This window comes from Pan troglodytes, chromosome 2 (genome assembly GCF_028858775.2).
Source record: "Pan troglodytes isolate AG18354 chromosome 2, NHGRI_mPanTro3-v2.0_pri, whole genome shotgun sequence".
NCBI classification, from domain to species: domain Eukaryota; kingdom Metazoa; phylum Chordata; class Mammalia; order Primates; family Hominidae; genus Pan; species Pan troglodytes.
In genome coordinates this window covers 182,205,430-182,232,498 of record NC_086015.1, presented here as the reverse complement: position 1 = coordinate 182,232,498, position 27,069 = coordinate 182,205,430, and the positions used below count along the sequence as shown (strand labels likewise).

General features: G+C 39.9%; 1 protein-coding gene across 8 annotated transcripts in view; it reads left to right on the top strand.

Moving 5' to 3' along the window:
* Positions 1 to 24,230, top strand: part of ZMAT3 (zinc finger matrin-type 3) — a 54,674-nt gene extending 30,444 nt beyond the window's left edge. For 2 of the 8 annotated variants that reach the window (XM_009446885.4, XM_001167395.6), the window contains 4 exons: positions 10,498 to 10,617; positions 13,681 to 13,847; positions 13,970 to 14,070; positions 16,246 to 24,230. In XM_009446885.4, coding sequence (XP_009445160.1) covers positions 10,498 to 10,617; positions 13,681 to 13,847; positions 13,970 to 14,070; positions 16,246 to 16,454 — 597 coding nt within the window. In that variant the 3' untranslated portion in view covers positions 16,455 to 24,230. Of the gene's footprint in view, positions 1 to 10,497; positions 10,618 to 13,680; positions 13,848 to 13,969; positions 14,071 to 16,242 lie in introns of all 8 variants that reach the window. The other 6 variants (XM_003310115.5, XM_009446884.4, XM_063807356.1 and 3 more) reach the window with 3 other exon arrangements.
* The last annotated feature ends 2,839 nt before the right edge of the window (positions 24,231 to 27,069 follow it).

Genomic DNA, 27,069 nt, shown 5'->3' with positions numbered 1-27,069 from the left:
TTCTCATTTGTTTCAAAGAACATCTTTATTTCTGCCTTCATTTCGTTATTTACCCAGTAGTCATTCAGGAGCAAGTTGTTCAGTTTCCATGTAGTTGTGCAGTTTTGAGTGAGTTTCTTAATCCTGAGTTCTAATTTGATTGCACTGTGATCTGAGATGCAGTTTGTTGTGATTTCTGTTCTTTTACATTTGCTGAGGAATACTTTACTTCCAATTATGTGGTCAATTTTAGAATAAGTGTGATGTGGTGCTGAGAAGAATGTATATTCTGTTGATTTGGGGTGGAGAGTTCTGTAGATGTCTATTAGGTCTGCTTGGTGCAGAGCTGAGTTCAAGTCCTGTATATGCTTGTTAACCTTCTGTCTCATTAATCTGTCTAATATTGACAGTGGGATGTTAAAGTCTTCTATTATTATTGTGTGGGAGTCTAAGTCTCTTTGTAGGTCTCTGAGGACTTGCTTTATGAATCTGGGTGCTCCTGCATTGGGTGCATATATATTTAGGATAGTTAGCTCTTCTCATTGAATTGATCCCTTTACCATTATGTGATGGCCTTCTTTGTCTCTTTTGATCTTTGTTGATTTAAAGTCTGTTTTATCGGAGAGTAGGATTGTAACCCCTGCTTTTTTTTTTTTTGCTTTCCATTTTCTTGGTAGATCTTCCTCCATCCCTTTATTTTGAGCCTCTGTGTGTCTTTGCACATGAGATGGGTCTCCTGAATACAGCACACTGATGGGTCGTGACTCTTTATCCAATTTGCCCGTCTGTGTCTTTTAATTGGGGCATTTAGCCCATTTACATTTAAGGTTAATATTGTTATGTGTGAATTTGATCCTGTCATGATGTTTGCTGGTTGTTTTGCCCATTAATTGATGCAGTTTTTTCATAGCATTGATGGTCTTTATAATTTGGCAGTTTTTGCAGTGGTTGTTACCAGTTGTTTCTTTCTATGTTTAGTGCTTCCTTCAGGAACTCTTGTAAGGCAGGCCTGGTGGTGACAAAATCTCTCAGCATTTGCTTGTCTGTAAAGGATTTCATTTCTCCTTCACTTATGAAGCTTAGTTTGGCTGGATATGAAATTCTGGGTTGAAAATTCTTTTCTTTAAGGAAGTTGAATATTGGCCCCCACTCTTTTCTGGCTTGTAGGGTTTCTGCCGAGAGATCCACTGTTAGTCTGATGGGTTTCCCTTTGTGGGTAACTCGACCTTTCTCTCTGGCTGCCCTTAACATTTTTTCCTTCATTTCAACCATGGTGAATGTGACAATTACATGTCTTGGGGTTGCTCTTCCCAAGGAGTATCTTTGTGGCATTCCCTGTATTTCCTGAATTTGAATGTTGGCCTGCCTTGCTAGGTTGGGGAAGTTCTCCTGGATAATATCCTGAAGAGTGTTTTCCAACTTGGTTCCATTCTCCCTATCACTTTCAGGTACACCAATCAGATGTAGATTTGGTCTTTTCACATAGTCCCATATTTCTTGGAGGCTTTGTTCATTTGTTTTTACTCTTTTTTTCTAACCATGTCTTCTTGCTTTATTTCATTAATTAATTTGATCTTCAATCACTGATACCCTTTCTTCCACTAGATCGAATTGGCTATTGAAGCTTGTGCATGTGTCACGAAGTTCCCATGCCATGGTTTTCAGCTCCATCAGTCATTTAAGGTCTACTCTACAGTGTTTATTCTAGTTAGCCATTCATCTAACCTTTTTTCAAGGTTTTTAGCTTCCTTGCGATGGGTTCGAACATGCTCCTTTAGCTTGGAGAAGTTTGTTATTACTGACCTTCTGAAGTCTACTTCTGTCACCTCGTCAAAGTCATTCTTCGTCCAGCTTTGTTCCATTGCTGGTGAGGAACTGTGATCCTTTGGAGAAGAGGCACTCTGATTTTTAGAATTTTCAGTTTTTCTGCTCTGGTTTCTCCCCATCTTTTTGGTTTTATCTACCTTTGGTCTTTGATGTTGGTGACTTACAGATGGGGTTTTGGTGTAGACGTTCTTTTTGTTGATGTTGATGCTATTCCTTTCTGTTTGTTAGTTTTCCTTCTAATAGGTCCCTCAGCTGCAGGTCTGTTGGAGTTTGCTGGAGGTCCACTCCAGACCCGGTTTGCCTGGGTATCACCAGCAGAGGCTGCAGAACAGCAAATATTGCAGAACAGCAAATATTGCTGCCTGATCCTTCCTCCGGAATCTGCATCCCAGAGGGGCACCCATCTATATGAGGTGACTGTTGGCCCTTACTGGGACGTGTCTCCCAGTTAGGCTACATGGAGGTCAAGGAGCCACTTGAAGAGGCAGTCTGTCCATTCTCAGAGCTCAAACACCATGTTGGGAGAACCACTGCTCTCTTCAGAGCTGTCAGAAAGGGACATTGAACTCTGCAGAAGTTGTCTGCTGCCTTTTGTTCAGCTAAGCCCTGCCCACTGAGGCGGAGTCTGGAGGCAGTAGGCCTTGTTGAGCTGTGGTGGGCTCCGCCCAGTTCGAACTTCCCAGCCACTTTGTTTACCTACTCAAGCCTCAGCAATGGCTGAGGCCCCTCCCCCAGCCAGGCTGCTGCCTTGCAGTTTGATCTCAGACTGCTGCGCTAGCAGTGAGCGAGGCTCCGTGGATGTGGGTCCTGCTAAGCCAGGCACAGGAGAGTATCTCCTTGTTTTCCGGTTGCTAAGACCTTGGGAAAAGCGCAGTATCTGGGCAGAAGTGTCCTGTTTTTCCAGGTGCAGTCCATCACGGCTTCTCTTGGCTAGGAAAGGGCAATCCCTTGACCTCTTGGCTTCCCAGTTGAGGCAACACCCCACCCTGCTTCAGTTCGTCCTCCGTGGGCTGCATTCACTGTACAACCAGTCCCAGTGAGATGAACCAGGTACCTCAGTTCAAAATGCGGATATCACCCGTCTGCTGCATTGATCACGCTGGGAGCTGCAGACCAGAGCTGTTCCTATTTGGCCATCTTGTATTTTATTTTATTTTTTGAGACAGGGTCTCACTTTGTCACCCAGCTGGAGTGTAGTGTTGCAGTTATGGCTCACTGCAACCTCAACCTTCTGGGTTTAACTGATCCTTCCATCTCAGTGCTCCCAGCAGCTGGGACCATAGGTTTGCACCACCATGCCCGGCTCATTTTTCTTTTTTTAGAGATGGGGTTTTGTCATTTTGCCCAGTTTGGTCTCAAAGTCTTAGACTCAAGTGATCCTTCTGCCTCAGCCTCCCAAAGTGCTGGGATTATAGGCATGAACCACTGTGCCTGGCCCTAGTTCCATGGTTTTAAATTCCACCTACACACTGATAACTCCTCAGATTCTATCTGTAACCTGACCTCGTTCGTAAACTCCAGGTTGGTCTCTCTTTGGACATCTGAAAGGGATCTCAGACTTAACACAGCAAGTGGGTCTCTTGATGCCCAGCTCTTCCCCCTTTCTCTACATTGCATGGCTGGAGCCATCTCATGCTTCAGCTTTTAGCTGACATGTATCTCCCCAGAGAAGCCTTGTCGGCCCACCCCACTCTCTCCCTGTCCATTATCTGTTATATCATCCTGTTTTATTTTTTGCAGAGCAGTTGTCAGTAACTCTTTTTTCTTTGGTTGTGTATGTGTATATATATATATATATATATATATATATATATATATATATATGTACATGTATATATTCTGTTTATGTCCCCTAGAAAAGCTTCTTGAGGGCAGAGACTTTGCCTTTGTTCACTGTTTTATCTCCTTTTCTTAGAATGGTTGCCAGAACATAGAGGGTAGTCAGTAACTATTTAACCCTGTTGTCTTCTGCTAGAGTTGTAGATTCAAATTCTCACCTGTTTTTAGAAGATTTCTAAACCTTCTTAGCCTTGACTTCCTTAGTGCTAATGTTGCAGCTTTTGTAGTTCAGCAAGCGGGAGGAAATGGCACACTGGCTTTTTTTCCCCGTTGCTCAGTGAGCGGGAGGGAGGGTTGCAGTGTAAGGATTCCTTTGGTGCTGCTTCACCAGCCGGAAATCTCTGTGGGTGCTGTGTCCTCTGCCTGGGGCCTCATTCCACCGAGCTCACTCCGCCCACTCAGCCTGGCAGGCTGTGCTCGGCTTGTGCCTTGGCCTGGATCCTGCGCCCGCTGAGGGATCTGCACTCAGCCCATGGCTCCACTGGGTGTGTTGCCAGCAGCTTCTGCATTGGGTGTCGTTGTCTAGATGAGGGGAATGTGGGTGGTGCCCAAAAACTCAGAGATGTCAGTAATGGCAGAGTCCCAAGGGGTGTTACAGCTCTCATCCGGGGAGTCCCAAGATTTGACCTCCCAAGAAATGTTGCAGCTTTGTATTGTTCCTGCCACCTGCAGCTTGGCGAACAGTGGCATGTTACAGCTCAGTCGGTCCCACCACCTGCAGCTCAGTGAATGGGTGTGTGTTACAGGTTGGCCTATTCTGGGTTCTTGTCCCGCGACCAAGAGGAATAAGAGGAATAAGAGGAATAAGGTACATGGACGCTGGAGAGTGAATAGGGTGGAGAAGAATTTCATTGAGCAACAGAAGGAAAGCTCTCAGCAGAGAGGGGGCCCAAGAGTGATTAGCCCTCTGTGTGAGAGGGGACCCAAAAGAGGTTTGCCATCTCTGGGGTTGAGTCTGGGATTTTTATGGGCTCAGAATGGGGGAGTGTGTGCTGATTGGTTCACAGGTGGGCTTGGAAAAAGCACCATTTGATTGCCTAAAAGGCATCGAGGAAGTTCTCACTCTGGTTGTGGACTCCACCTGGAACTGGCAGCTCAGTTTTCAGTCTTTAAACTGTCTTTGGCATGAAGGTTGGGTTTCACAGGGACCCATCCCTGTCTGCCTAGGAATTTGTCTGTCTCCAGTTGCTGTCACTAAGCCACACATTGCACTATCTCTTGGATTCATTAAGATGTCTTTCGGTTGTCTCAATCTCATATTGAGATTGAGATTGTTGACTCTATCTTCTTCCCCAAAGCCTTTTTTCCTCCCCACACCTTTAAAATTTTTTCATAAATATTTCCATCTACCCTGCGGTCCACCTCCCTTCTACCCTCTTATTCAATATGCTATTACTTGTTCTTACCTTCTTCATAGTTCCTGCGTCTTTCTCCTTTATCCAGCCATTATCTTGCTTGAGGCCCATTTTGCAAGCTGTTATCTGTCTCCACTCTGTCTAGGTGATAGTTTTTGGCTCCATAGCTTTAAATACCATCCACATTCAGATCATTCCTGAGAGTCTGTCTTCATCCTGACCACACTCTTGAACTCCAGTTTGGTTGTGGGCTTCTATGATAACATACTGTCTGATTTTTATCTTACTTTTTGGCTAGACCTTCTCAATCTCATTTTCTGGATCTTCATTCTCTACTAGACTCTATGTTGTAGTGTCTAGGATTTTGTCCTTGACTCTCCTCTGTGTATCTTCCCAGCTTCCAGCTTTGGTCTGCTACCCTGATGCTCATCTTTATCAAATACAATCAGGTCATGCACTGCTTTGCTTAAAGTTCCTCAGAGGCTCCCTGCTGCCTCTGAAGTCCAAGTTCTTTATCATGGGCAAAGGCATTAAGAATGAGCCCCCTGTGTATTTCAATTTTTGCCTCTCCTCCAAAGGATCTAGAAGACCGTTATCTCTTCTTGTAGCCCCTCAACACAGAAGGCTGGGCTTTTGTTCATGCTATTTTCTTGGTGCACAGTTTTCTTTTCCCGTATTGCTTACCTCCCCTGTAAACATTTGCTCATTTAAAAAGATGAGTCAGTGGCCCCCTTTTCAGGGAAGTCTTCCGTGATACATTCAGGCAGGAGTAAGAAATTCCTTCTTTGTGTTCTCCTAGCAGTTTATTATCTTCATTATAATACTTGGTTCATTTATCCAACAGTTATTTATTGCTTGCTTGCTATATTCTGGAAACTATTCTAGGCATTGGGATTAGAACAGTAAACAAGACAGATGAGGTCCTCATTTTCAAGGAGTCTACATTACAGAGTGGAGGAAAGAGAAAAAAAACAAGTCAACAAACTCTATTATTTTAGATAGTGATTAGTGGTACTAAGATAAAATAAAACCGGACAGTGTGGTAATATGATGGAGTGTGTGTGGTGTGGAGAGTGGGAATGGTTGTGACACTTGAGAGTGAGTGAGGTCCAGTTTGAGTTGAGACTTGAAAGATTAGAAGGAGCAATCCATACAGAGATCTGCAAGAGGTACATTCTAGGCAAAAGGAACAGTTAAGTACAAAGGCCTTGGAGCTAGCCTGAGCTTGGCATGTTTAAGGAGCACATGCAGCCTAGTGAGCCAGGAGCATAATGAGCAGGGGAAAGGAAGGAGTGCTGTCTGACATAAGACCCAAGAGATAGACGGGGCCAGATCATGTAGGGCCTTATAGGTAAGATTTGTCAATTAGATGGGGCCAGAACATGTAGGGCCTTATAGGTGAGATTTGTCAGTTAGACGGGGCCAGATCGTGTAGGGCCTTATAGGTAAGATTTGTCAATTTTAAGTATAGCAGAAAGCCATTGGAAGAGTTTTATGTGAGGGAGTCACATGGAACTGATTCATGTCAAGAATTATTACTTGGGTTTATAATGAGGAGAATTCTAGGAGGACAAGATTAACAGCAGAGACCAATTAGGAGTTGTTACCTACTGCAAATGACCACTGTTACCTACTGCAAATGAAAAATGTTGGTACCTTGGATTACTGTGGTATTTGTAGTATCCATGGAGAGAAGTGGAGTGATGTGGGATGTATTTTGAATGACAAGACTTGCTGATGGGTTGAATGTGTTGGGCTTAGGGAAGGATGGAATCAGGAAAAGGACCCCTTGGCTTTTCTTGGGTAACTTTGTGGATGGTGGCGCCATTTACCTACTGTGGATGACTAGTGGTGGTGGTGATGAGAAAGTTCTATGGTGGAGGAATCAAAAGTTATTTTAAGTTGGATATGCCTCTTAAGATGTGAAAGTATGGATGACCAGGAGGAAGTTGGATATATGGTTCTGAAGATCAAAGATGGAGATTGATGATTTGGGGAGTCACCAACTTACTCATGGTATTTGAAAGCTATAGGTCTGGGTAGAATAAACTAGAGTCAGAGAATAAAAGAGGGCTAAGGGTGGGTCCTTGGACATTGTAGAGTTTAGAGGTCTGATAGAGGAGGAGAGGTGGGGAGGGAAGGAGTATAGATGATAGTAGGAGGAATGTTTCAAGAAGGAAATGAACTGTGTCATGCTACTTTGAGTTCTAGTAAGATGAAGGCACATATGTGACCACTGGATTTGACTCTGGAGTTCACTGTGACCATGGTAAAAGCACCTTTAGGGTATTGAAGTGAGGAGAAGATGGATCTTAGTTCATTACTCTATTTAGCTGCTTATGTATCTGTCTCCTCCTCTATGTGCTAGTCCTTAGTTTATTTCTAGGGCTTAGCATATAAATAGATGGTGAAGAAATGTTTGCCTGCAGGTTTGAGTTTTACAATGCAGTTTAAAGAATAATATACTGTTTTACCCTTATGTAGAATGCTTTTTGTACTATTGACCCTTGCCACTAGTTTGTGTGAGTTCAAGGAATATAATCATGTGACTAATAAAACGTGATGAGAAAGGCAAGTTCATGTTAGTAGAGGTTCTTAGTGCATCTTGAAGCCATCATGCTATAGTGGAAAAGGGCCATTCTTTGATTTGGAAGACCTGTCTCAGGCTTTGGCTGTGCTATTTAGCCCTTGAGAAGGGAGCTGGGGGCAAGCTCCTTACAGTCTCTGGATCGCAGTTCCTTGGCTGTCATAAATGGACAATATTAACAAATTCCTCTTACAAGATTTTTGTGAGCAGCAAATGAATAAATGCAATGAACATCCTTTGTAAGTAAAAAGATACTCTGTAAGGGCAATTTTAAAAGAATAATTGGATTATCCATTTCATTACTAACTTATAAAGTACATTAGATCAGAGTGTCATGAAATTCATATTTATCTGTGGCATATAAATGGCAAGAAGTTGGGTGAGGACATAAGTCACTGGAAAATTTGATACTTTTTTTTTTTTCTAAAATCCCATATTCTTTTCTTTCTTTCCTTTTTTTTTTTTTTTTTTTACTTTTTTTAGTATTTATTGATCATTCTTGGGCGTTTCTCGGAGAGGGGGATTTGGCAGGGTCATAGGACAATAGTGGAGGGAAGGTCAGCAGATAAACATGTGAACAAAGGTCTCTGGTTTCCTAGGCAGAGGGCCCTGCCGCCTTCCGCCTTCCGCAGTGTTTGTGTCTCTGGGTACTTGAGATTAGGGAGTGGTGATGACTCTTAACGAGTATGCTGCCTTCAAGCATCTGTTTAACAAAGCACATCTTGCACTGCCCTTAATCCATTTAACCCTTAGTGGACACAGCACGTTTCAGAGAGCACGGGGTTGGGGGTAAGGTTATAGATTAACAGCAGCCCAAGGCAGAAGAATTTTTCTTAGTACAGAACAAAATGGAGTCTCCTATGTCTACTTCTTTCTACACAGACACAGTAACAATCTGATCTCTCTTTCCTTTCCCCACACTTCCCCCTTTTCTATTCGACAAAACCGCCATCGTCATCGTGGCCCGTTCTCAATGAGCTGTTGGGTACACCTCCCAGACGGGGTGGCGGCCGGGCAGAGGGGCTCCTCACTTCCCAGACGGGGCGGCCGGGCAGAGGCGCCCTCCCACCTCCCAGACGGTGTGGCGGCCGGGTGGGGGCTGCCCCCCACCTCCTGGACGGGGTGGCTGCCCGGCGGAGACGCTCCTCACTTCCCAGACGGGGCGGCTGCCAGGTGGAGGGGCTCCTCACTTCCCAGACAGGGCGGCTGTGGGGCAGAGGGGCTCCTCACTTCTCAGATGGGGTGTCCGGTCAGAGATGCTCCTCACCTCCCAGACGGGGTGGCGGCGGGGCAGACACACTCCTCAGTTCCCAGACGGGGTCGCAGCCGGGCAGAGGTGCTCTTCACATCTCAGACGGGGCGGCGGGGCAGAGGTGCTCCCCACATCCCAGACGGGTGGCTGGGCAGAGATGCTCCTCACTTCCCAGACAGGATGACGGCCGGGAAGAGGCGCTCCTCACTTCCCAGACTGGGCAGCTGGGCAGAGGGGCTCCTCACATCCCAGACGATGGGCGGCCAGGCAGAGATGCTCCTCACTTCCTAGACGGGGTGGCAGCCGGGCAGAGGCAGCACTGTTGGCACTTTGGGAGGCCAAGGCAGGCGGCTGGGAGGTGGAGGTTGTAGCAAGCCAAGATCACGCCACTGCAGTCCAGCCTGGGCAACATTGAGCACTGAGTGAGCGAGACTCCGTCTGCAATCCCGGCACCTCGGGAGGCCGAGGCTGGCAGATCACTCGCGGTCAGGAGCCGGAGACCAGCCCGGCCAACACGGCGAAACCCCGTCTCCACCAAAAAATACGAAAACCAGTCAGGCGTGGCAGCGCGCGCCTGCAATCGCAGGCACTCGGCAGGCTGAGGCAGGAGAATCAGGCAGGGAGTTTGCAGTGAGCCGAGATGGCGGCGGCACAGTCTAGCCTCGGATCGGCATCAGAGGGAGGCCGTGGGGAGGGGGAGGGAGAGGGAGAGGGAGAGGGAGAGGGAGAGGTTTTTTTTTTTTTTTTTTGAAACAGAGTCTAACTTTGTCACCCAGCTGGAGTGCAGTGGTGTGATTTCCGCTCACTGCAACCTCCGCCTCCCAGGTTAAAGTGGTTCTCCTGCCTCAGCCTCCCGAGTAGCTGGGATTACAGGCATGTGCCACCATGCTCAGCTAATTTTTGTATTTTTAGTAGAGATGGGGTTTCACCATGTTGGTCAGGCTGGTCTCGAACTCCTGACCTCAGGTGATCCACCCTCCTTGGCCTCCCAAAGTGCTGAGATACAGGCATGAGCCACCACACCCAGCCAATGTGGTACTTTTTAAGAAACATACAGGAAATTAATTTCCTTTGGCTGTGTTCTCTTGTCTTTCCCAGATAAATTTAATTGTTCTGTTAGAGCCAAAGAGTAGGCTCTTTTACTTCAAGATCTAGCAATCAAATCTAGCACTATAGTAGTCTGTTTACCCCCAGGGTTGTGTATGTATGAAGGAATAAAATGTAGTTAGTATTGTTTTTTTCTTTTTTTTTTTAAGTGATTAAGTAAATACATTGATTAACTCAGTTTGACACACTTTCTCATGGTGATTACAGTTTTCGTTTTTTTTTTTTTTTTATCCGTAGGAGATATCAAGACCCCTAGTAGAAGCCTAAAACCGTGATATTTCTGAACTCTTCTATATGCGTTTTTTTTTTCCTGTACATACATAACCCATGAGAAAGTTTAATTTATAAATTGGGCTAGTAAGAGAATAACAACAATAATTAATTAGTAAAAAGAACAATTATAAAAATATACTGTCATGGAAATTATGTGAATGTGGTCTCTCTCTCAAAATATCTTAATATTTTTGGACCACAGTTGACCATAGCTAACTGAAATTGCTGAAACTGCAGATAAGGGGGGACTGCTGTACTCATTTTATTTTTATTTCTAGGGTAAAAATCATGGTAAGAAACTCCGAAATTACTATGCAGCAAATAGCTGTCCTCCTCCTGCTAGAATGAGCAATGTGGTCGAGCCTGCAGCTACTCCAGTTGTTCCAGTCCCTCCGCAGGTGAGACATGTGTGTCAGGGTGAAGCAGCATTAGGGTGGAAGCTGTAGTATGCACAAATGGTTATAGATGACATTTGTCGTCCATGTGTCCATTAGGGTACAGTTGGGAAAATAATCCTGAAAGATGCTGCTTGGTACTTTTAACTCCTTGAACTACAGTGCTGGATTTAATGCAGGCTATTGTTACGTGAGTCTTTATACATTTCTTAAAATTCTGGGCTAAATAGGCTGGGTGCGGTCACTCACGCCTGTAATCCCAGCACTTTGGGAGGCTGAGACGGGCGAATCACGAGGTCAAGAGATCGAGACCATCATGACTAACACGGTGGAACCCTGTCCCAATTAAAAATACAGAAAATTAGCCAGGCGTGGTGGCGGGCACCTGTAGTCCCAGCTACTCGGGAGGCTGAGGCAGGAGAAAGGTGCGAACCTGGGAGGCGGAGCTTGCAGTGAGCCGAGATTGCACCACTGCACTCCAGCCTGGGCAACAGTGCGAGACTCTGTCTCAAAAAAAAAAAAAAGAAATTCTGGGCTAAATGATCCTGAATGTCTAGGCTAACCCCAAAATGAAAAGAGAGATTTTCAAACGTGTTCCTTTATTGCAGTTCATCCCATTTATTTCAGATTTTGTCTTCCAGTTGCAAAATTAGGTGTTTGAGATTGCTTATTACTTACCTCTATTCAGAGAGCCTGTGTAAACATGTTTTGGACCTTGCTATCATGAAACAGACTTGAAAACCAAGTTCTTTTGCTCTTTGGAAGATAGAACAGGTGCTTTAGGCAAGATATTCCTGTACCTTACTAGCCTCTGAAACATGGAGTCTACTCTTAATCTGTCTTTGAAGTGTTATATGTCCATAAAAACAATACAGTGGTCATAAGTAATAATAGTTATAATAGAGTACATATCGTGCCAGGCACTGTGCTGAGCAGGTTTCATACGTTGTTTCAGTCAGGGCTGGGACTACGGTGAGGTGATGGATGCACTAAACTTGGGCATAAAATTTAAGAAGGAGCCAAAAAACTCAGTAATAAAGATAGATATTTAATACAATATTTTAGAAATGTAAAATTGATTTAAAATAGTGGTGAACAAAACATTAAAAACTTAAAATAAGTATTACTGATTTTCCTTTTGCCCCAGGCTGCAATATGACTTGGTGTGGCAGTGTTGTTACTGATTCTGAATGTAAAATTTTGGTATTTTATTCATCCTTAATTTTTTGCATTAAATTTAATTTTTTAAGCTGGGTGTGGTGGTGTGTGCCTGTAGTTTCAGGTACTTGGGAGGGTGAGGCACAAGAATCACTTGAACCCGGGAGGTGGAGGTTGCAGTGTGCCAAGATTGTGCCACTGCATTCCAGTCTGGGCGACAGAGCAAGACTATCTCAAAAAAATAAAAAGAAAATGTAATTTAAAAAATTCCATGAAAGTATTATTAATCTTGATTGCTGAGTTTTTTTTGATGCTCCATTAAATTCTGAGCCCAAGGCAAGTGTCTCACTTGCTTCATTTTAGTCCCAGGCTCTGACGTCATTTAATGCTTGCAGCGACTTAGAGGTATTGGCCATATTACTCAAATTGGTGTCCACAGGTCAGCAGTTTCAGCCTCACTGAAGTTTATTAGAAGCTTAGATGAGCTAAGTAACTTTCCATGGTGTTACAGGTTTTGTAAAGTGGTGGAGCAAGAATTTCTTTCTTTTTTTTTTTTTTTTTGAGATGGAGTTTTGCTCTTGTTGCTCAGGCTGGAGTGCAATGGTGTGCTGGGCTCACTGCAACCTCCGCCTCCTGGGTTTCAAGCAATTCTCTTGCCTCAGCCTCCTGAGTAGCTGGGATTACAGGTGCCTGCCACCATGCCCAGCTAATTTTTGTTATTTTAGTAGAGACAGGGTTTTGTCATGTTGGCCAGGCTGGTCTCGAACTCCTGACCTCAGGTGATCCACCTGCCTCGGCCTCCCAAAGTGCTGGGACTACAGGCATGAGCCACCGTGCCCAGCCCAAGAATTTCTTTTGATCTTAGACCTTTGCTTTTAACCAGCTTGTATCATTTTACTTTTCTGAGTGTTAGTTTTTAGTATTTAAAAGTGTGGGTAGCAATTCTGGCTGTTCTTCCTTCTCATGGATTTGTGGGGAAAATGAGATATATAAAAAACCAAATCAGAGAACAAGAAGATACCCAGAGAGATGTTCAAGCTGCGTAGTTTTCCTGTCACTGGTTTCTGAAGGCTGCTCTAGAATTGAATAGCTACCCCCAGTGGGGGCTGTTTTCAGTGGGCTCCACCCTCCCGGGCAGGCAGCCTAAGCCTTTCTTCAGAGCATACCCCAGAAAAAACTTCCCTTCCAAGTGAAATGATGCTATTTTCTGCAACTGTTCCTGATATATGTGGTTTCCAGAATCTTTATCATGTACTATATTATTCTCTTCTGGCCAAAACTTAGTGTGTCATTTTTTTTTGTTAACCTAATATTTACTGAGTGCCTACTATCCTCTGGGCAATCTGTTAGGCTCTCTTTAACATGTTATTCCACAACCTGAATACAGTTGTCTGGATTTGCTACTTATTTTTATTTTTTTCCGGATTATATCTGTAGCTAGTTTGTAGACTCTTTGTGGACAGGGGCTCTTTTTAAAAAAATATATGACTATGTATCCCTTCTGGACTAGACAGCAACCCTGATAAAGAGTTAACAGTCACTAAATGCTTATCGATGGATTCTGCAGACTTTACTGTTTCCCGTAATGTGATTTTAGGCCTTACCTATTTTACCCATGACTTACTGTCTTAAATCTAAGGTTTTTAAACTCTTAAAAAATGTCTTCAGTGGCAACAGCAACTAGCCATTCACTAATTTGGTACCTAAGTGATTATAATGCAAAACCATGATTAAGTATCTCCCAGCCTTTTTGTTTTCCTGGAATGAATTATTTTCTTGATGAAGCTTAATGCTTGTGGTCATGCCATATCCTTTGGTTGTTTTTCAGCTCTTAGAAAGACCTTTGAGGAGAAGGAGGAAACTCTGTATTTTTTTTAACCTTGTTTCTTCTTGTGTCTTTGATGTCAGATGGGCTCCTTTAAGCCAGGAGGCCGAGTGATCCTGGCCACGGAGAATGATTACTGTAAGCTCTGTGATGCCTCCTTCAGTTCCCCAGCTGTGGCTCAGGCTCACTATCAAGGGAAGAATCATGCCAAGAGGCTGCGGCTGGCGGAAGCTCAGAGTAACTCATTCTCGTAGGTATTGCCATTTTCTCTGAGGCCACAGTGTTATGTGAGATTGACTGTCTTTAAAGAAAAAGAGTAGAAAGGGATTCTTGTTTAGAAGACTCACTCTTTTTTAAACTTCTTTTCTCCAGGGAATCCTCAGAGCTGGGTCAACGGCGGGCCAGGAAAGAAGGGAATGAGTTTAAGATGATGCCTAACAGGAGAAATATGTATACAGTACAGAATAATTCAGGTATCTTGTCTGTTTCCACATACCTTGGGTACATTCTGTACCTAGTCTCCTTTGTTTTTATTTCTTTTAATGATAATAGATAGCCCTGAGAATTTGGAGTTAGTCAGTGTTTTATTGAATTAGTCTAGTGGCGGCCTTTCAGGCTGGTGTGTATTTCAGGTCTCATTTATTTACTTTATTATTGTAAATAATATATTATTTATTTTGGTTTTACACTATAGTCTGTGTTTTAGGATCTCTTATCTTTGTCCCCTTATGTTTGTTTATATTTCCAGCTGAGAAATGTAAAAGACATGATAAAAATGGGCTACTTGGTTTAAAGTTGTACCATGTTAAGGAAAAGATTCTAAAGTAGTGTTTTTTAACCAGGCTAGTGAAACAGAATTACCCAAGGAGCTTTTACAAAATGCCTGAACCATGACTTAGAGATTTTCAATGAATAAATTTGGAGTAGGACCCAGACATATGTCTGTTTTGAAAATGCTTGCTTGATGCTTCTGATATACACATTTAGTTCACAAACACTGATTTATAGGAATAAATTCTGCATTTTCTGATTGTCTTCAGCAGGGAAAGTGGGCTGAGTAGTCCCTCACCCTCCCCTCTACTTCAGCCTCTGATTCATGCACATGCCAGCAGAGGTCATTTACTTGAACAGTGAAACAAATAGAAAACAGAGCTAACTGAAAAGCCAGAGAAGCCTACTAAAAAAAGGACATATAGAAAGCACAATTCAGGCCAGGCGCCTGTGGCTCGTGCCTGTAATCCCAGCACTTTGGGAGGCTGAGGTAGGTGGATCATCTGAGGTCAGGAGTTCGAGACCAGCCTGGCCAACACGGTGAAACCCCGTGTCTACTGAAAATACAAAATTAGCTGGGCATGGTGGCATACACCTGTAATCCCAGCTACTTGGGAGGCTGAGGCAGGAGAATCGCTTGAATCTGGGAGGTGGAGGCTACAGTGAGCTGAGATTATACCACTGCATTCCAGTCTGGGTGACAGAGCAAGACTCTGTCTCAAAAAAAAAAAAAGCAAAAAAAAAAAAGCACAATTCCTTATGATTAATAAAAGTCTAAACATATATTAGTAATTATAATAAATGTAAAATTACCAAAGTCCAAAAAATGTTAAATTGGATGAAAGAAATCCATCTGAAATGAAAGAAGCTGGGATAGCTGTATTAATGTCAGAAAAATAAATTTTAGGATAGATTATGTTCTCTGACCAGAGTACAATGAAATGAGATGTCAACAACAAAAATAGAAAAGCAAACAAAATTTCCATTTGTTTGGGAATTTAAAAACACTTCTAAATAACTCATGGTTCAAAGAAACAATTATACTGGAAATTAAAAATTCTTACAACGAAACAGTAATGAAAATATATTAACACTTGTAGGATGCAGTGAAAGCAGCATTTTGAGAAAAGTATTACCTATATATTATTATAGTGGAAGTGAAAAGCATAAAGTTAACGAACTAAGGGTCCAGCTTATGAGGTCAGTAATGTAAAAAGAAGAAAATGAAATGATCAGTAATGTCACCAACACTTTTGCAGATTTCATTCTAGTCTCTTCATATGTATGACTTCTTTAAAATAGAAATGGGATCCTAGTTTGGGATATTCATAGTTTACTTAATAGCATAAGAGTTTTCTATAGCATTATTATATTTAGCAACGGCATAGTTTTCCATTGCATTCATTACCATATTTTCTTTAATCCTAAATTTTTGCTTTTATAATCACTGCTGAGATAAACATATTGCTATTAAATCTCAGTGTGAAAATTCTTAATATTTTCTTAGGATAATTCTTACAAGTAGAATTTTTGGATTAAAGGGTTAGCATAAGCATAAGACTTCTGATATAATGCTTGGAAATTAAAGTATTTTTAAAAGTGTATTCACTTTTTTAGAGACACAGCCATTTGGAATTTGGGTTTGGCTCTACAGCAATTTTTCTGACAATAGTTGGAGGAATCATTTTATCTTTTTAGATCGAACCTGTGTAAAATTGTAATTTTAAAAATCCATTAACTTCACATTCACTTAAAGCTAAGAATCTGTGAATTTTATAATTTTAACTTAGAATTACAAATTACAGTGATAATTGGTCAGGTTGTCATTCACTTAATGAATATTTTGAATATATTATTTTTATCTCTTGCTTTAGCAGGTCCTTACTTCAATCCCCGCTCTCGGCAGAGAATTCCACGTGATCTGGCCATGTGTGTTACTCCAAGTGGCCAGTTTTACTGCTCAATGTGTAATGTTGGAGCTGGCGAAGAGATGGAATTCCGGCAGCATTTAGAGAGCAAGCAACATAAGAGCAAGGTGTCTGAACAGCGGTACAGGAATGAGATGGAGAATCTGGGATATGTATAGTGATTATCATATTAAGATAGAGCAGCTTGTCCTGCCTGTTGTTTGCCTTTTGTCAACTTGCCCTGCTTTGTGGTCTTTTTGATATGAGTACATTCCTCTGCTTAATGTTAATACATGTAACCTACAGTGGTACCATGAGATGTCAAAACCTGGGGGCCCGGGGGCGGGGCGGGGGGAGGTGGGTGTGAAGAACGTACTTCTTAGGTCATAACGCTTTTGCAGGGTCAATTGTGTTGAGCCGCTCATAGCATGTGACCTACCTACCCCATCAGAAATAACTTTTTATCTTGCTCAAGTTCTGGTCAACTAGTAGCCTGACTGCTTAGAACTTTGACTATTTAAAAGTTTCATTTTATTTTGCAATTTTAGTTTTATGTACTGTTAAAGAATTGTATTGAATTCTTTTTAGATCACAGTAAAAATAGGTTGGCAGAGATTTCAGTTTCCCAGGGCTTAACCAGAACCGCCACCTCAATGCATTGTCAGTAGAATACATTATTAGAAACTGTTAAGGTCTTTCCTGGGACATTTTTTTTCTGCCATTTTCTTTTGCAATTGTAGTTTTATGTACTGTTAAAGAATTGTATTGAATTCTTTTTAGATCAAAGTGAAAATAGGTCAGCAGAGATTTCAGTTTCCCAGGGCTTAACCAGAACCGCCACCTCAATGCATTGTCAGTAGGATACATTATTAGAAACTGTTAGGGTCTTTCCCAGGACATTTTTTTTTCTGTATCGTGTCTCCCCATCATTGAAATGCAAGTTTTCTTGAATTCAAATACTCCCAATGAGCTTGTATACTTCCAAACAGCTAAACTTGATTTCCAGTTGTGGATTTCACACATGTAATTGCCGCCTTCTTCCCTCCTCTTTTTCCCCCCCTAGTTGAATCAGCTTGTCTAACAAGCCCATTTTCATGCCCCAGCTGTGCTGTGGGTTTTCCAAGCCTCATATTTGAATATTCAATGAGTTTAAGATGGATATGATTTTTAAAAATAGGGCCGGGCGCGGTGGCTCACGCCTGTAATCCCAGCACTTTGGGAGGCCGAGGCAGGCAGATCACGAGGTCAGGAGATCGAGAACATCCTGGCTAACACAGTGAAACCCCATCTCTACTAAAAATACAAAAAATTAGCCGGGCGTGGTGGCGGGCGCCTGTAGTCCCAGCTACTCTGGAGGCTGAGGCAGGAGAATGGCGTGAACCCGGGAGGCGGAGCTTGCAGTGAGCCGAGATCGCGCCACTGCACTCCAGCCTGGGTGACAGAGCGAGACTCCGTCTCAAAAAAAAAAAGAAAAAAAAAAAAATATATGTATTTTCCAGCAGATTTTAGGAAACAAAGGTGTGTTTGATTTTCCAATTTAGAGTTACTTCATTGATAGTAACATGTGCTTATATCATGATCTAAACCATAAGTTCAGATTGCTTGATATTTTGTTTTGCCAGACTTTTTTGATAATCTGATTCGTACGGTTTACTTACATTTTCCTCTGTCTTGCCAGTCTGGTGGCCATCCTGAAAAATATCACCACCTGCTGTTTTATACACAGAGAGGAATTTTTTAAAAAGCAAATAAAGTTTCACTATCTTCGTTCTCAGTAGAAATATACATGAACTATGGTTTTATTCTTTGTAATTCGGCTTTCTTGAAGATACTAACAAGTATATGATAGATCATTTTGGCATCTGATAATTATATCAGTATTATTATTTTTGTTTTTTTGCGTTTAAAATAAGAAGTTGTATGAACCCAGGAGGTGGAGGTTGCAGTCAGCCAAGAATCGTGCCACTGCACTCCAGTCTGGGCGACAGAGCAAGACTCCGTCTCCAAAAAAAAAAAAAAAAAGCTATAATATATATCTAGATTAACTAATGGAGTGCTCTGTGAATATTCATTAACTACATTTTATCTATTTACTATATTTTATATGGGTAAGACCAGTGGTCATCCGTATTTCTTTTGAAAGCCCACTTGATCAGGAAGTTTATATTTTAAGCAGTATGTTTGTACAATGGTCAGTTCACATTTGATTGCTTGTATTACTAATTAGAGGTAAAACTTCTATTTTTTCTTGAGAATTCTGTAGGCAAATAGATGGGGGAAGGCAAATTACAATCATTCTTTTTCTGTAATACTTTGGGACAAGTTTTAAACAACTCAGACCCATGTTTAAAAACGAGTTTTGTGTGATTAACCCTTGTATAGTATCCAGTTACTGTCTTCTGTTGAAGTGGTGGTTCTTTGAGAAGTAGAATTATTTTGTAACTTTTCTTCTCCCAGAAACAGAAGAATCAAATACTATTCTGTTAGGATTCTATCTAGACCTGTGACTCTTAGTATAATAACCATTTTATTATTATTATTATTTTTTTTTCAGTAATCTATAAAGTAGAGTTGCTTAGTTTTGAGCAATTTAGGGCTGTTCTTATTGGCCAGTAGGTTATTCATTTTGCTGCTAAATATAATTTTTTGGTTAATTTTAACATTATAGTGCTGGCCGCTTGGTTCTATGATTACCTAAAAATCTAGTTTTTTTCCTCCATAGGTAGATGTGTGTGTATGCATACCCACACACACACACGTGCATGTATGTTGTCATAGAGAGGTATTTCAACCCTTATTTCAAATAACAGTAGAAGATACGAACATGAATTTATATTTTGTAAAAATGTCATTCATCCACTTTGTTTTCCATTGGAAATAGTTTTATAAGAAGGGTTCCCCTTGCTCTCTCCACTTAACAATTTCATTATATACATAGAAAAAGCAGCCGACTTAAGGGCTTGATGTTTTTTCAGGCCTTGTGTATTCAGGTTTCCAGTTTCCCAGTGCCCTTAATGGATGTTATGAATGCATAAGCACATTTTCTTTTAAAGAAAGAAGTTAGATTTATAGTGTTATTTCTTACTTGCTATATTTCTTTGCACTAAAAAAGAGCTATGTGTTTGTTTTATAGGACACTTTAGTACCGTATTGCCTACAATAACTCAGTTTGCTCCTTAAATTCCAAACTCTGGGAAGTTGATAAATAACTTCCATGATCACTTGTAAAAGTTACATGCACATCTGAAAAAAAATCACAAATCTCTATGACAGTAGGTTATGTTTTGAGCTTGTTACCTTGCAGTATTCTTCTCTGTTCCATAGGTGAAAACAAAGGGTGACAGAAGTTATCAGGCAGGAAATGCCTAAATAGATACATCTCTGCATGGTACAATTTCTCATATTCATGTATTCCATAAACAGTGTTTTTTCTCTGTTTAAGCAGACTGTTGTTTCTTCTGAGTCAGTGATATGTGATCTTCGTTGGTTTCATTTTGTGAAGCTCAGTCTGTCTCTGTAACATACTTTAGGATTTGCACCTTGTGATCCCCAGGAATTATGTTAGTGTCCTTTTCTATGCTGTCTTCAAGGATGGACAGAGGCCTAAACCACAACAACAAAAATTAGAAAAAAAAAATACTTAGATTTCGGTAATCATCCATAGGAACTCATAGCATCAGTCTCTTTTCTCTGTGAATAATATCTTTGTGTAAGTTGTCATAAAAAATCAACGTTAGAAGATGACAATTAGAATTCTTCTTAGGTATTGAGGGTAAGAAGTTGTAAAGAAAGAAAATTCGTGTTTCAACTAAAAGATTGGATTGCATATACCTTTGAAGTGGTTTTGTAAAAAAAGTTCAGTTACTAAACTGAGTGTGCCCTGTAATCCTTTTGAGTGCACTGAAGATGCTTTGAAAATACTTTGTTGGTCTTCACGTTGTGCATCATGTCCTGCAACTTGTAAATATGTGCATGTTGTTTATGTTTGTCTGCCTGTCTCTTATTGCACTAAATTCTGCAAGGTGAATAATTTTTTTATACCATTTATTTGGAAGAAGTTCCTCCTCCAACTCTTCTTCACTGACCTTTTAATTAGTTGGTAAACTTAGAAAACCAGGTAGGATTTTTGAAGCCCTGAGTTTAAAAGAAGAATTGTGGCTATTTGACATCATCCTTACATTCCCCTGACTTAAAAAGCTAACAAGAAGCATGAGATCTTCCACCTCATTTTAGAAAGCTTTCCTACAGAACTATATGCTTGCTTATAGCTACCTATCTACAGTTTGAACAGGGAGAAAGGGAGATATGTATGTCTGGTTACATCTTCCTTCACTCCTGAATTGGCTGGGACAGCAAGCAACAACAGTTTGAGGTCCAGTGACCTACGTAAAATGAGTGTCGTTTGTGTCAGGGGACACATGTAACTGTGCAACATGGTATTTTCTACAGGGAGGGCTAGGAAGGGTGGTTTTGGAACCTAACCTACTTTGTGTCTTCATTGTCAGAACTAAGGTTGGAAATGCCCTTTAAAGAACTTGGTGAGGCATATGCTAGGACAGTAGAGCTGCTTTAGAAAGAAATTGAGACATGTTTTGTCAGGACAGATAAAAGTTTAATGCAGGCTTTTGAACAGATGTTTTAAAACAAATTTGACCTTACCAACTATTTTTTTCTTCTAGCCAAATCATTGTACAGGAGTTTCATATATGATAAAAAGTGTTTTGTTACTGTTTTTGCTTTCTTGGCAGGGGAGAACCCCTACCATTGTGAGCTGTTACTGTCACTCTGGCTGAATGGACAAATAGCTGTGTAAATAGCTTCTCATAAAACGCTTCTACTGATAGCTGTTTGACTTTTTCTTCCCGTTATGAATGGGAGGAACATTTGTAAACTTCCTTTCTGGGTAGCTACCAAAAAACGTACTGGCTTATGGTCCCATGTGACCTTGTCTCCGTTAAGCCCAGAATCTGAGTGCCTTTAGCAAGTGTTAGCATTTCACAGAGAGAAGAGAGACAGAATTATTGCTATTAATCACCATTCATAAATAGGAGCTTGGAATAACAAAGGTCTGTGTGAATTCTGTTCTACGTCTTTTTTTTCCCTTTCTTAAATAAATCTCAATTTGATATCAAGTAAAACTATTGTCATTATTGATCAGAAACCATACATTCTGAAAATGAATCCAGTTTTCCCAAGCTGGCAGAAGTCAGAGATCATTTTTCACCTTGATCTGTGTTGCGTTTGTACTTAGTGAATGGCAGTGTGGTTGATTGGAAGAGCTTGACACTGATGTTTGGAAAAATTCTTTATTCTAGTGGTCATTTTCAAACTTGTCTTCTGTAGAGAGGGGAAGAATTATGTATTTGCAGCTAAAGCGAAGAGACTGGCACAATAATTATTAATTGTGTTAGTTCATTTCTATATTAAATGAAGCGTCTTCACAAATCAGGTTTGAAGCCATTAAAAGCAAAATTTTCCCTAGTTTAATTAATTTAAAATTCTAAATTGCCTGACTACTTAGAATCTTAGAAACACCCTGCTAGACTGATTTTATTATAGAAATGTTAACATGTTCCTCAACATTTTCTCAAGAAAATTTTCAGACATATATCAAAGTTGAAAAAACTTTGCAGTATAACCACTGCTAGATTCTGCCATCAACATTTGACTATACTTGTATTGCCGCGTATCTGTTCATATTCTCTATCCCTCTTTTCATCCATCGATCCATCAGATTTTTTTTTTAAAGAACATTCCAAAGTAAATTTTAGGCAATACACTGCCCTAAATTCTTAGCATGGGTGTCATTAATTAAGGTTTAGTATTCGTTTAAATATCTATTTTGAAAGTGGTGTATGAAGTTGATAATCTGAGCCAATTAACATACTTTTTGTTTTTTTTCCTCCTGTGGATTTTTGTCTTCCAGTTTCTCTTCTTGTGTGTGCTTGGGGTGAGGGAGGACAATTCCTTTCAAACACAAGTTTATTTTAGAATTGGTCATTTTTAAGTGCTTGTCATAAATTTTAAAGTTTCAATATAATTTTTCTTTTCCCCACTTCTGATAATGTATTCTTGCCAAACTATGCAGCTTCTTCAAAAAACTGTAAATTACTGATTGGGGTTTATGAAATCAGTGAATACCTCATTTCAATCTGTTGCTGCTTTTCTCCCTCTTGTCACTTCTCCTTTCACTACTTTCAGCTGCTCTACCAGAAGGTAGAGGGGAGTAAAGGGCCAAACCCCTATATAATTAGCTGTTTTAAACAACTCTAGGAGAGCAGATTAAGTAGCTTAGTAAGTTGAAACTGTTAATTTTTCTAAAGAATTTGATTTGAATTCCTTGAGAATTGTAATTATCCACACTTCCTCCAGCTATAATTAGCAGAATTAAAAATGATTGTACTGTACAATGAGTTGTTGACATTGTAAGCCTTAGTAACCATCTTTAGCTCTACTGTAGTCATGTTTAGAAAAAATTATTTTTACATATGCCTTTATTTTTATGCCCACTTTTTGTGGATAAGATTCTTTAGATAAAATCTAAAGAATTTTAAGTGACTTTCTCCAGGTCATGAAGATTCAATGGGTAGAATTGAATCAGAATCGAAATGTTCCAGATTCATATTCTTGTGTGTGTTTGATAAAATTCATGGCTTCCAAAGTAACTGAACACTTCCTTTGGGCCCTTGGAGGGAAAATCCATATTTTTACTAATTACACTTTTATTTTTAGACATCTGGCAGTTCTTTGAACTTAAACATATTCTCATGGCCATAGTTCCAAATTAAGCCCGACGCAGTTGCTAAAAATCTTTTGCACTGTTGAATACTAATAATGCACCATTTATTGGATGTTTTTGCATTTTGATGACCTTCATGATTCATTTATAAGTCTTTGTAAGTGCTTAAGTGACCCCCTCACTAGTGAAAATAATAAATGTTCTATATCATTTATTACTATTTGTGTATTCTCTACATGATATATTTTTTTAAGGAAGAGTAACTCCACATGTCAGAATGAGTGATATTATCCTAGGGCAAAGCGCAAATAGGGCAGTTTATTTCTACTCTGCAAATATGGCATGTACAGTAACAAAACTCTTTTGGAGTGGCTGGTCATTGTTTTGCCCTCTTTTGGTACCTGAGTACCTTTCTGGGGTTTTGTAAATCGCGTGTCATTTGTAAGAATTTCACGTTAACTCTGCGTTACTTGGTGTTCACCTGTGGTATCCTTGACTGACCATAATGATTTAGTTTGGGTATGATGTGTCTGCTTTGAAATGCCTTACTGGAGTATGTCAGATCCTGCTTTAAAGCATTCCATATATCTGCTGGGACAATAAGTTGCTTCTCCTTGGAAATATGCTCTAGATTCAGAAGCAAAACCGATTTTGCTTTCACCATTAAGGTTGCATTTTAATGCAGTTATTGTTTTAAATTAGAGAATAAAATGTAAAACCAAGGGAGGCTTTAGAACCCTTCATTGAATGGCATGGCAAACTTTTAAAACTGCTTTTGCTATTTCACTAGAACTATCTTTGATAAAGGATATAGCTAAAAAATGTCAGCCCAAACTGTGTGTAATTAGGGTTGTTTATTAAAATTTTCTCTAAATGTCATACAGAGGCTTAAGATCTGTGTATGCTGTTGGGTCGGAGTGCCAGTCACTGCTTTGGAAGTCTGTGTTCTGGGGCTGCAGAATGACAAACGTGTCATGGGATTAAAACCAATCAACTGTGAATTGTGAAATTGAAACTACTCTTTCGGTTTTATTTTCTTTAGCATATTGAGTATAGAAATCTGAAACTTATTTAAAATTTATACTGCTTTTGTTGATGGCTCATTTTGGCTGTGTATCCTCACTTATGTACTGATTTCTGATAAAGGCTTGACATTATTATAACACGCATTTTGTGTTCCAGTTTAATAAAACGGTTTCTGAGTCTTGTCTGAAAATTGTTTGGTTATGAGTTGAAGATCAAGGGAAGAAGGTAAATTGTCATCACTGAGACGTTATTTTGATGCCGATTCTCGATGACTGTGGGTTCCCCATTCATCAGTCTGCACACAGTCTGCCATGGTCTTCTGGAAATCATGCAAGTACTGTAAGCTTTTAGGTTGGCAGTAGAATCAACCTAGCTGCCCACACTGCCCGTTCTCCCCATCACTGGAGTTAGCCTGGGACTGGAGTGAGTTCTCAATTTTGTTGGTAGATTTTAATATTTATTTTCCCTTCAAATTTTAAGAAAGTTGGCCTTAGTACCATAAACACTGCTGGAAATAAACACATTATTAAAAAGCATATACCCATTAATCTTTTGGGGGTGTTTTACATGTAAAATAGTCTTACAAATATAATCAATTTATATATGCAATATAATTGAGATGTGGTCCTTTAAACAGCCTGGTTTTCTGTATACAGTGTACTTTTGAATTTAAATGCTCACTTAAAAAAGTAGATTATAGGCTGTAAGATGCTGTTATGCTTTGATTAATCAGGATGCAAGACACATACCCTTACTGTTGTGGGAAAAATTCTTCGGTCTGCACACACAAAAAATGTTTCTGAATGAAGTGAATAGATCACACTGAATTTGTGTGTTGTAAAGTACTTAAGGCATCAGCACATTTTATTAAATCATCTCCAGGAGATTCTTAGCTTTAAAAAAGCCATGATAATATGCACCAAAAAAGTCTTAAATGATTTCAGATTTTCAGCCTTTTTAAAGGCATTTCTGAGGCTCATTCATTGGCTGAAAATCTATTCAAGATCAAATGCTGGGTGTTATCCTTTATAATTTCTTAAAGCGCTGGTGATAAAGTTTCCCAATGTATGATAAATTGATATAAGATTATAAAGATCAGAAATAGATCTTTTTATGTGAGTTTTAAGATTTTTATCATCTGAGTTGAGGCTTAAACCACAACAATTCTTAGTTGTGGGATCTTCATAACTTGAAAATTAAGAATTACAGAAAGATGAAGACAGTTAACTATTGTGTAATGTGAATATTATTTTAAAGGGATCTGATTATGAGTTCTTACCAAAAAAAATCCCCTAAAAATACATTTCATGGTTTTTAATCTTCAAGTCTGTCTGTGTATGTGTGTATATATATTTAGGGGGAATGTATACTAGGAGGGAGTTTATGGAAACATGTTTAAGATGATCATATGCTAGTAATGAAGTGTGTCCAAAGGAACAGATGTAAATTTGCCACTGGAAGAAATATACTCCACCATAGGCAGTCTATAACTTATGCTTGGCATTTTGGATAAATCTTTAAGTATGTAATTAGAGCTTCAAATGTGTTTTGGCTGGAAGTTGTCCCTCTAGACAGGAACAAGATGCCTTTCATATTAGCTTCAATTTTTCATCTTTGCTGATGCCAGAGGCACCTCTCTAACCCTGTTTTCTAGAAATCCTTACTAGGTTATGGACTTTGACCAACGGTATCTAGTGCCACCTTGTGGACTCTCTAGATTTTACAGTTAGCAGTTTGTGGTTGGTGAACTACCTTTAAAGCAGGATGTTTGGTTGAAAACCACCTTGTGGAGGATATGAGTTTTTATCTGTAAATAAAACAAGTCATGCCTTTAAGAGATACTGAGGACTGTTTTTGCAGCTTAAGTCTGTAAAGGATGACAGAGTGGGAAAGTGTTGAATTGGAAATCAGGATCCATATATATGTATGGATAGATATATATGCACAGGCATGTGTGAATGTCTCATTTTTTGTGATTATTTAAAAACGTCTATTTTGTTTAAAAAAATCTGTTCTCTACATATTCGGTTATGTGAACAACAACAAACATGGAAATTAAAATAATGGTCAATGAAAGCCCCAACCAGGAAGTAAAGGACTAGAAAAATCTTTCATCAAAGAAGACTTGAAAATTTAAAAAAACAATTATATACAAGGGCAAATGTTACCAAGCATGGAAATCTTGCTGACATAAAAATTAAACTATAAAATATTAAAATTTTCCCAAACATAGTTTATTTTTGGGGAAAACAATATTTTCCGCTTTAATAAGCTAGCAATGAAGAAAGAGACTTTTTTAAAAAAGTATTTTTATTAAATATTTCAAACATTCAGAAAAAGTACATACTGGGTAACTGGTCTCAGTTCTGTCACCAGTGTGTTCCCTGGCTTGTCACTTGACCTCTTGAAATTCAGATCCCCATAACTGGGGTATTAGGGGTGGATCTAGTTATTTCTTCTTTATTCCTCTCTTTCAGTACTATAGATAATTTAGAAGATTGCTGTTTTCAAAAAGAATTGTTTTTTTTTTTTTTTGGAATACATAAGTCCTGAACTCACTCCTGAACTCCATGCTGCCATGTCCCACCTGTCCAGCGGCAATTGATCGTAGTTAGCAGTTTCTTGAGTCTTTTCCAGATAAAGTCTATGTAACGTGAATGGAGGCATTCCATCCCTACTGTTCTGTTCATCACTTTGGGGTGTGTGTGTGTGTGTGTGTATGTGTGTGTGTGTGTGTGTGACCTTGGCAAGCATTCCATACCAGCACATGTGGATCTATTTCATTGTTTTTCATTCTGTGGTGTTTCCTTGTATGATTTCTAAAATTTCTGTTATTGATCCTCTATTGATGGACATTTATGTAATAATAATTTTTAAAAAACCCTTAAAAATAGCAAAACATATAAAATTTACCATTTTAACCATTTAGTGTACAATCATAATCACTCTCCATCTCCAGAAATTTTTTATCTTCCCAAACGGAAATTTTACTCATTAAACAATAACTCCACATTCTCTCTTCCCCAGTC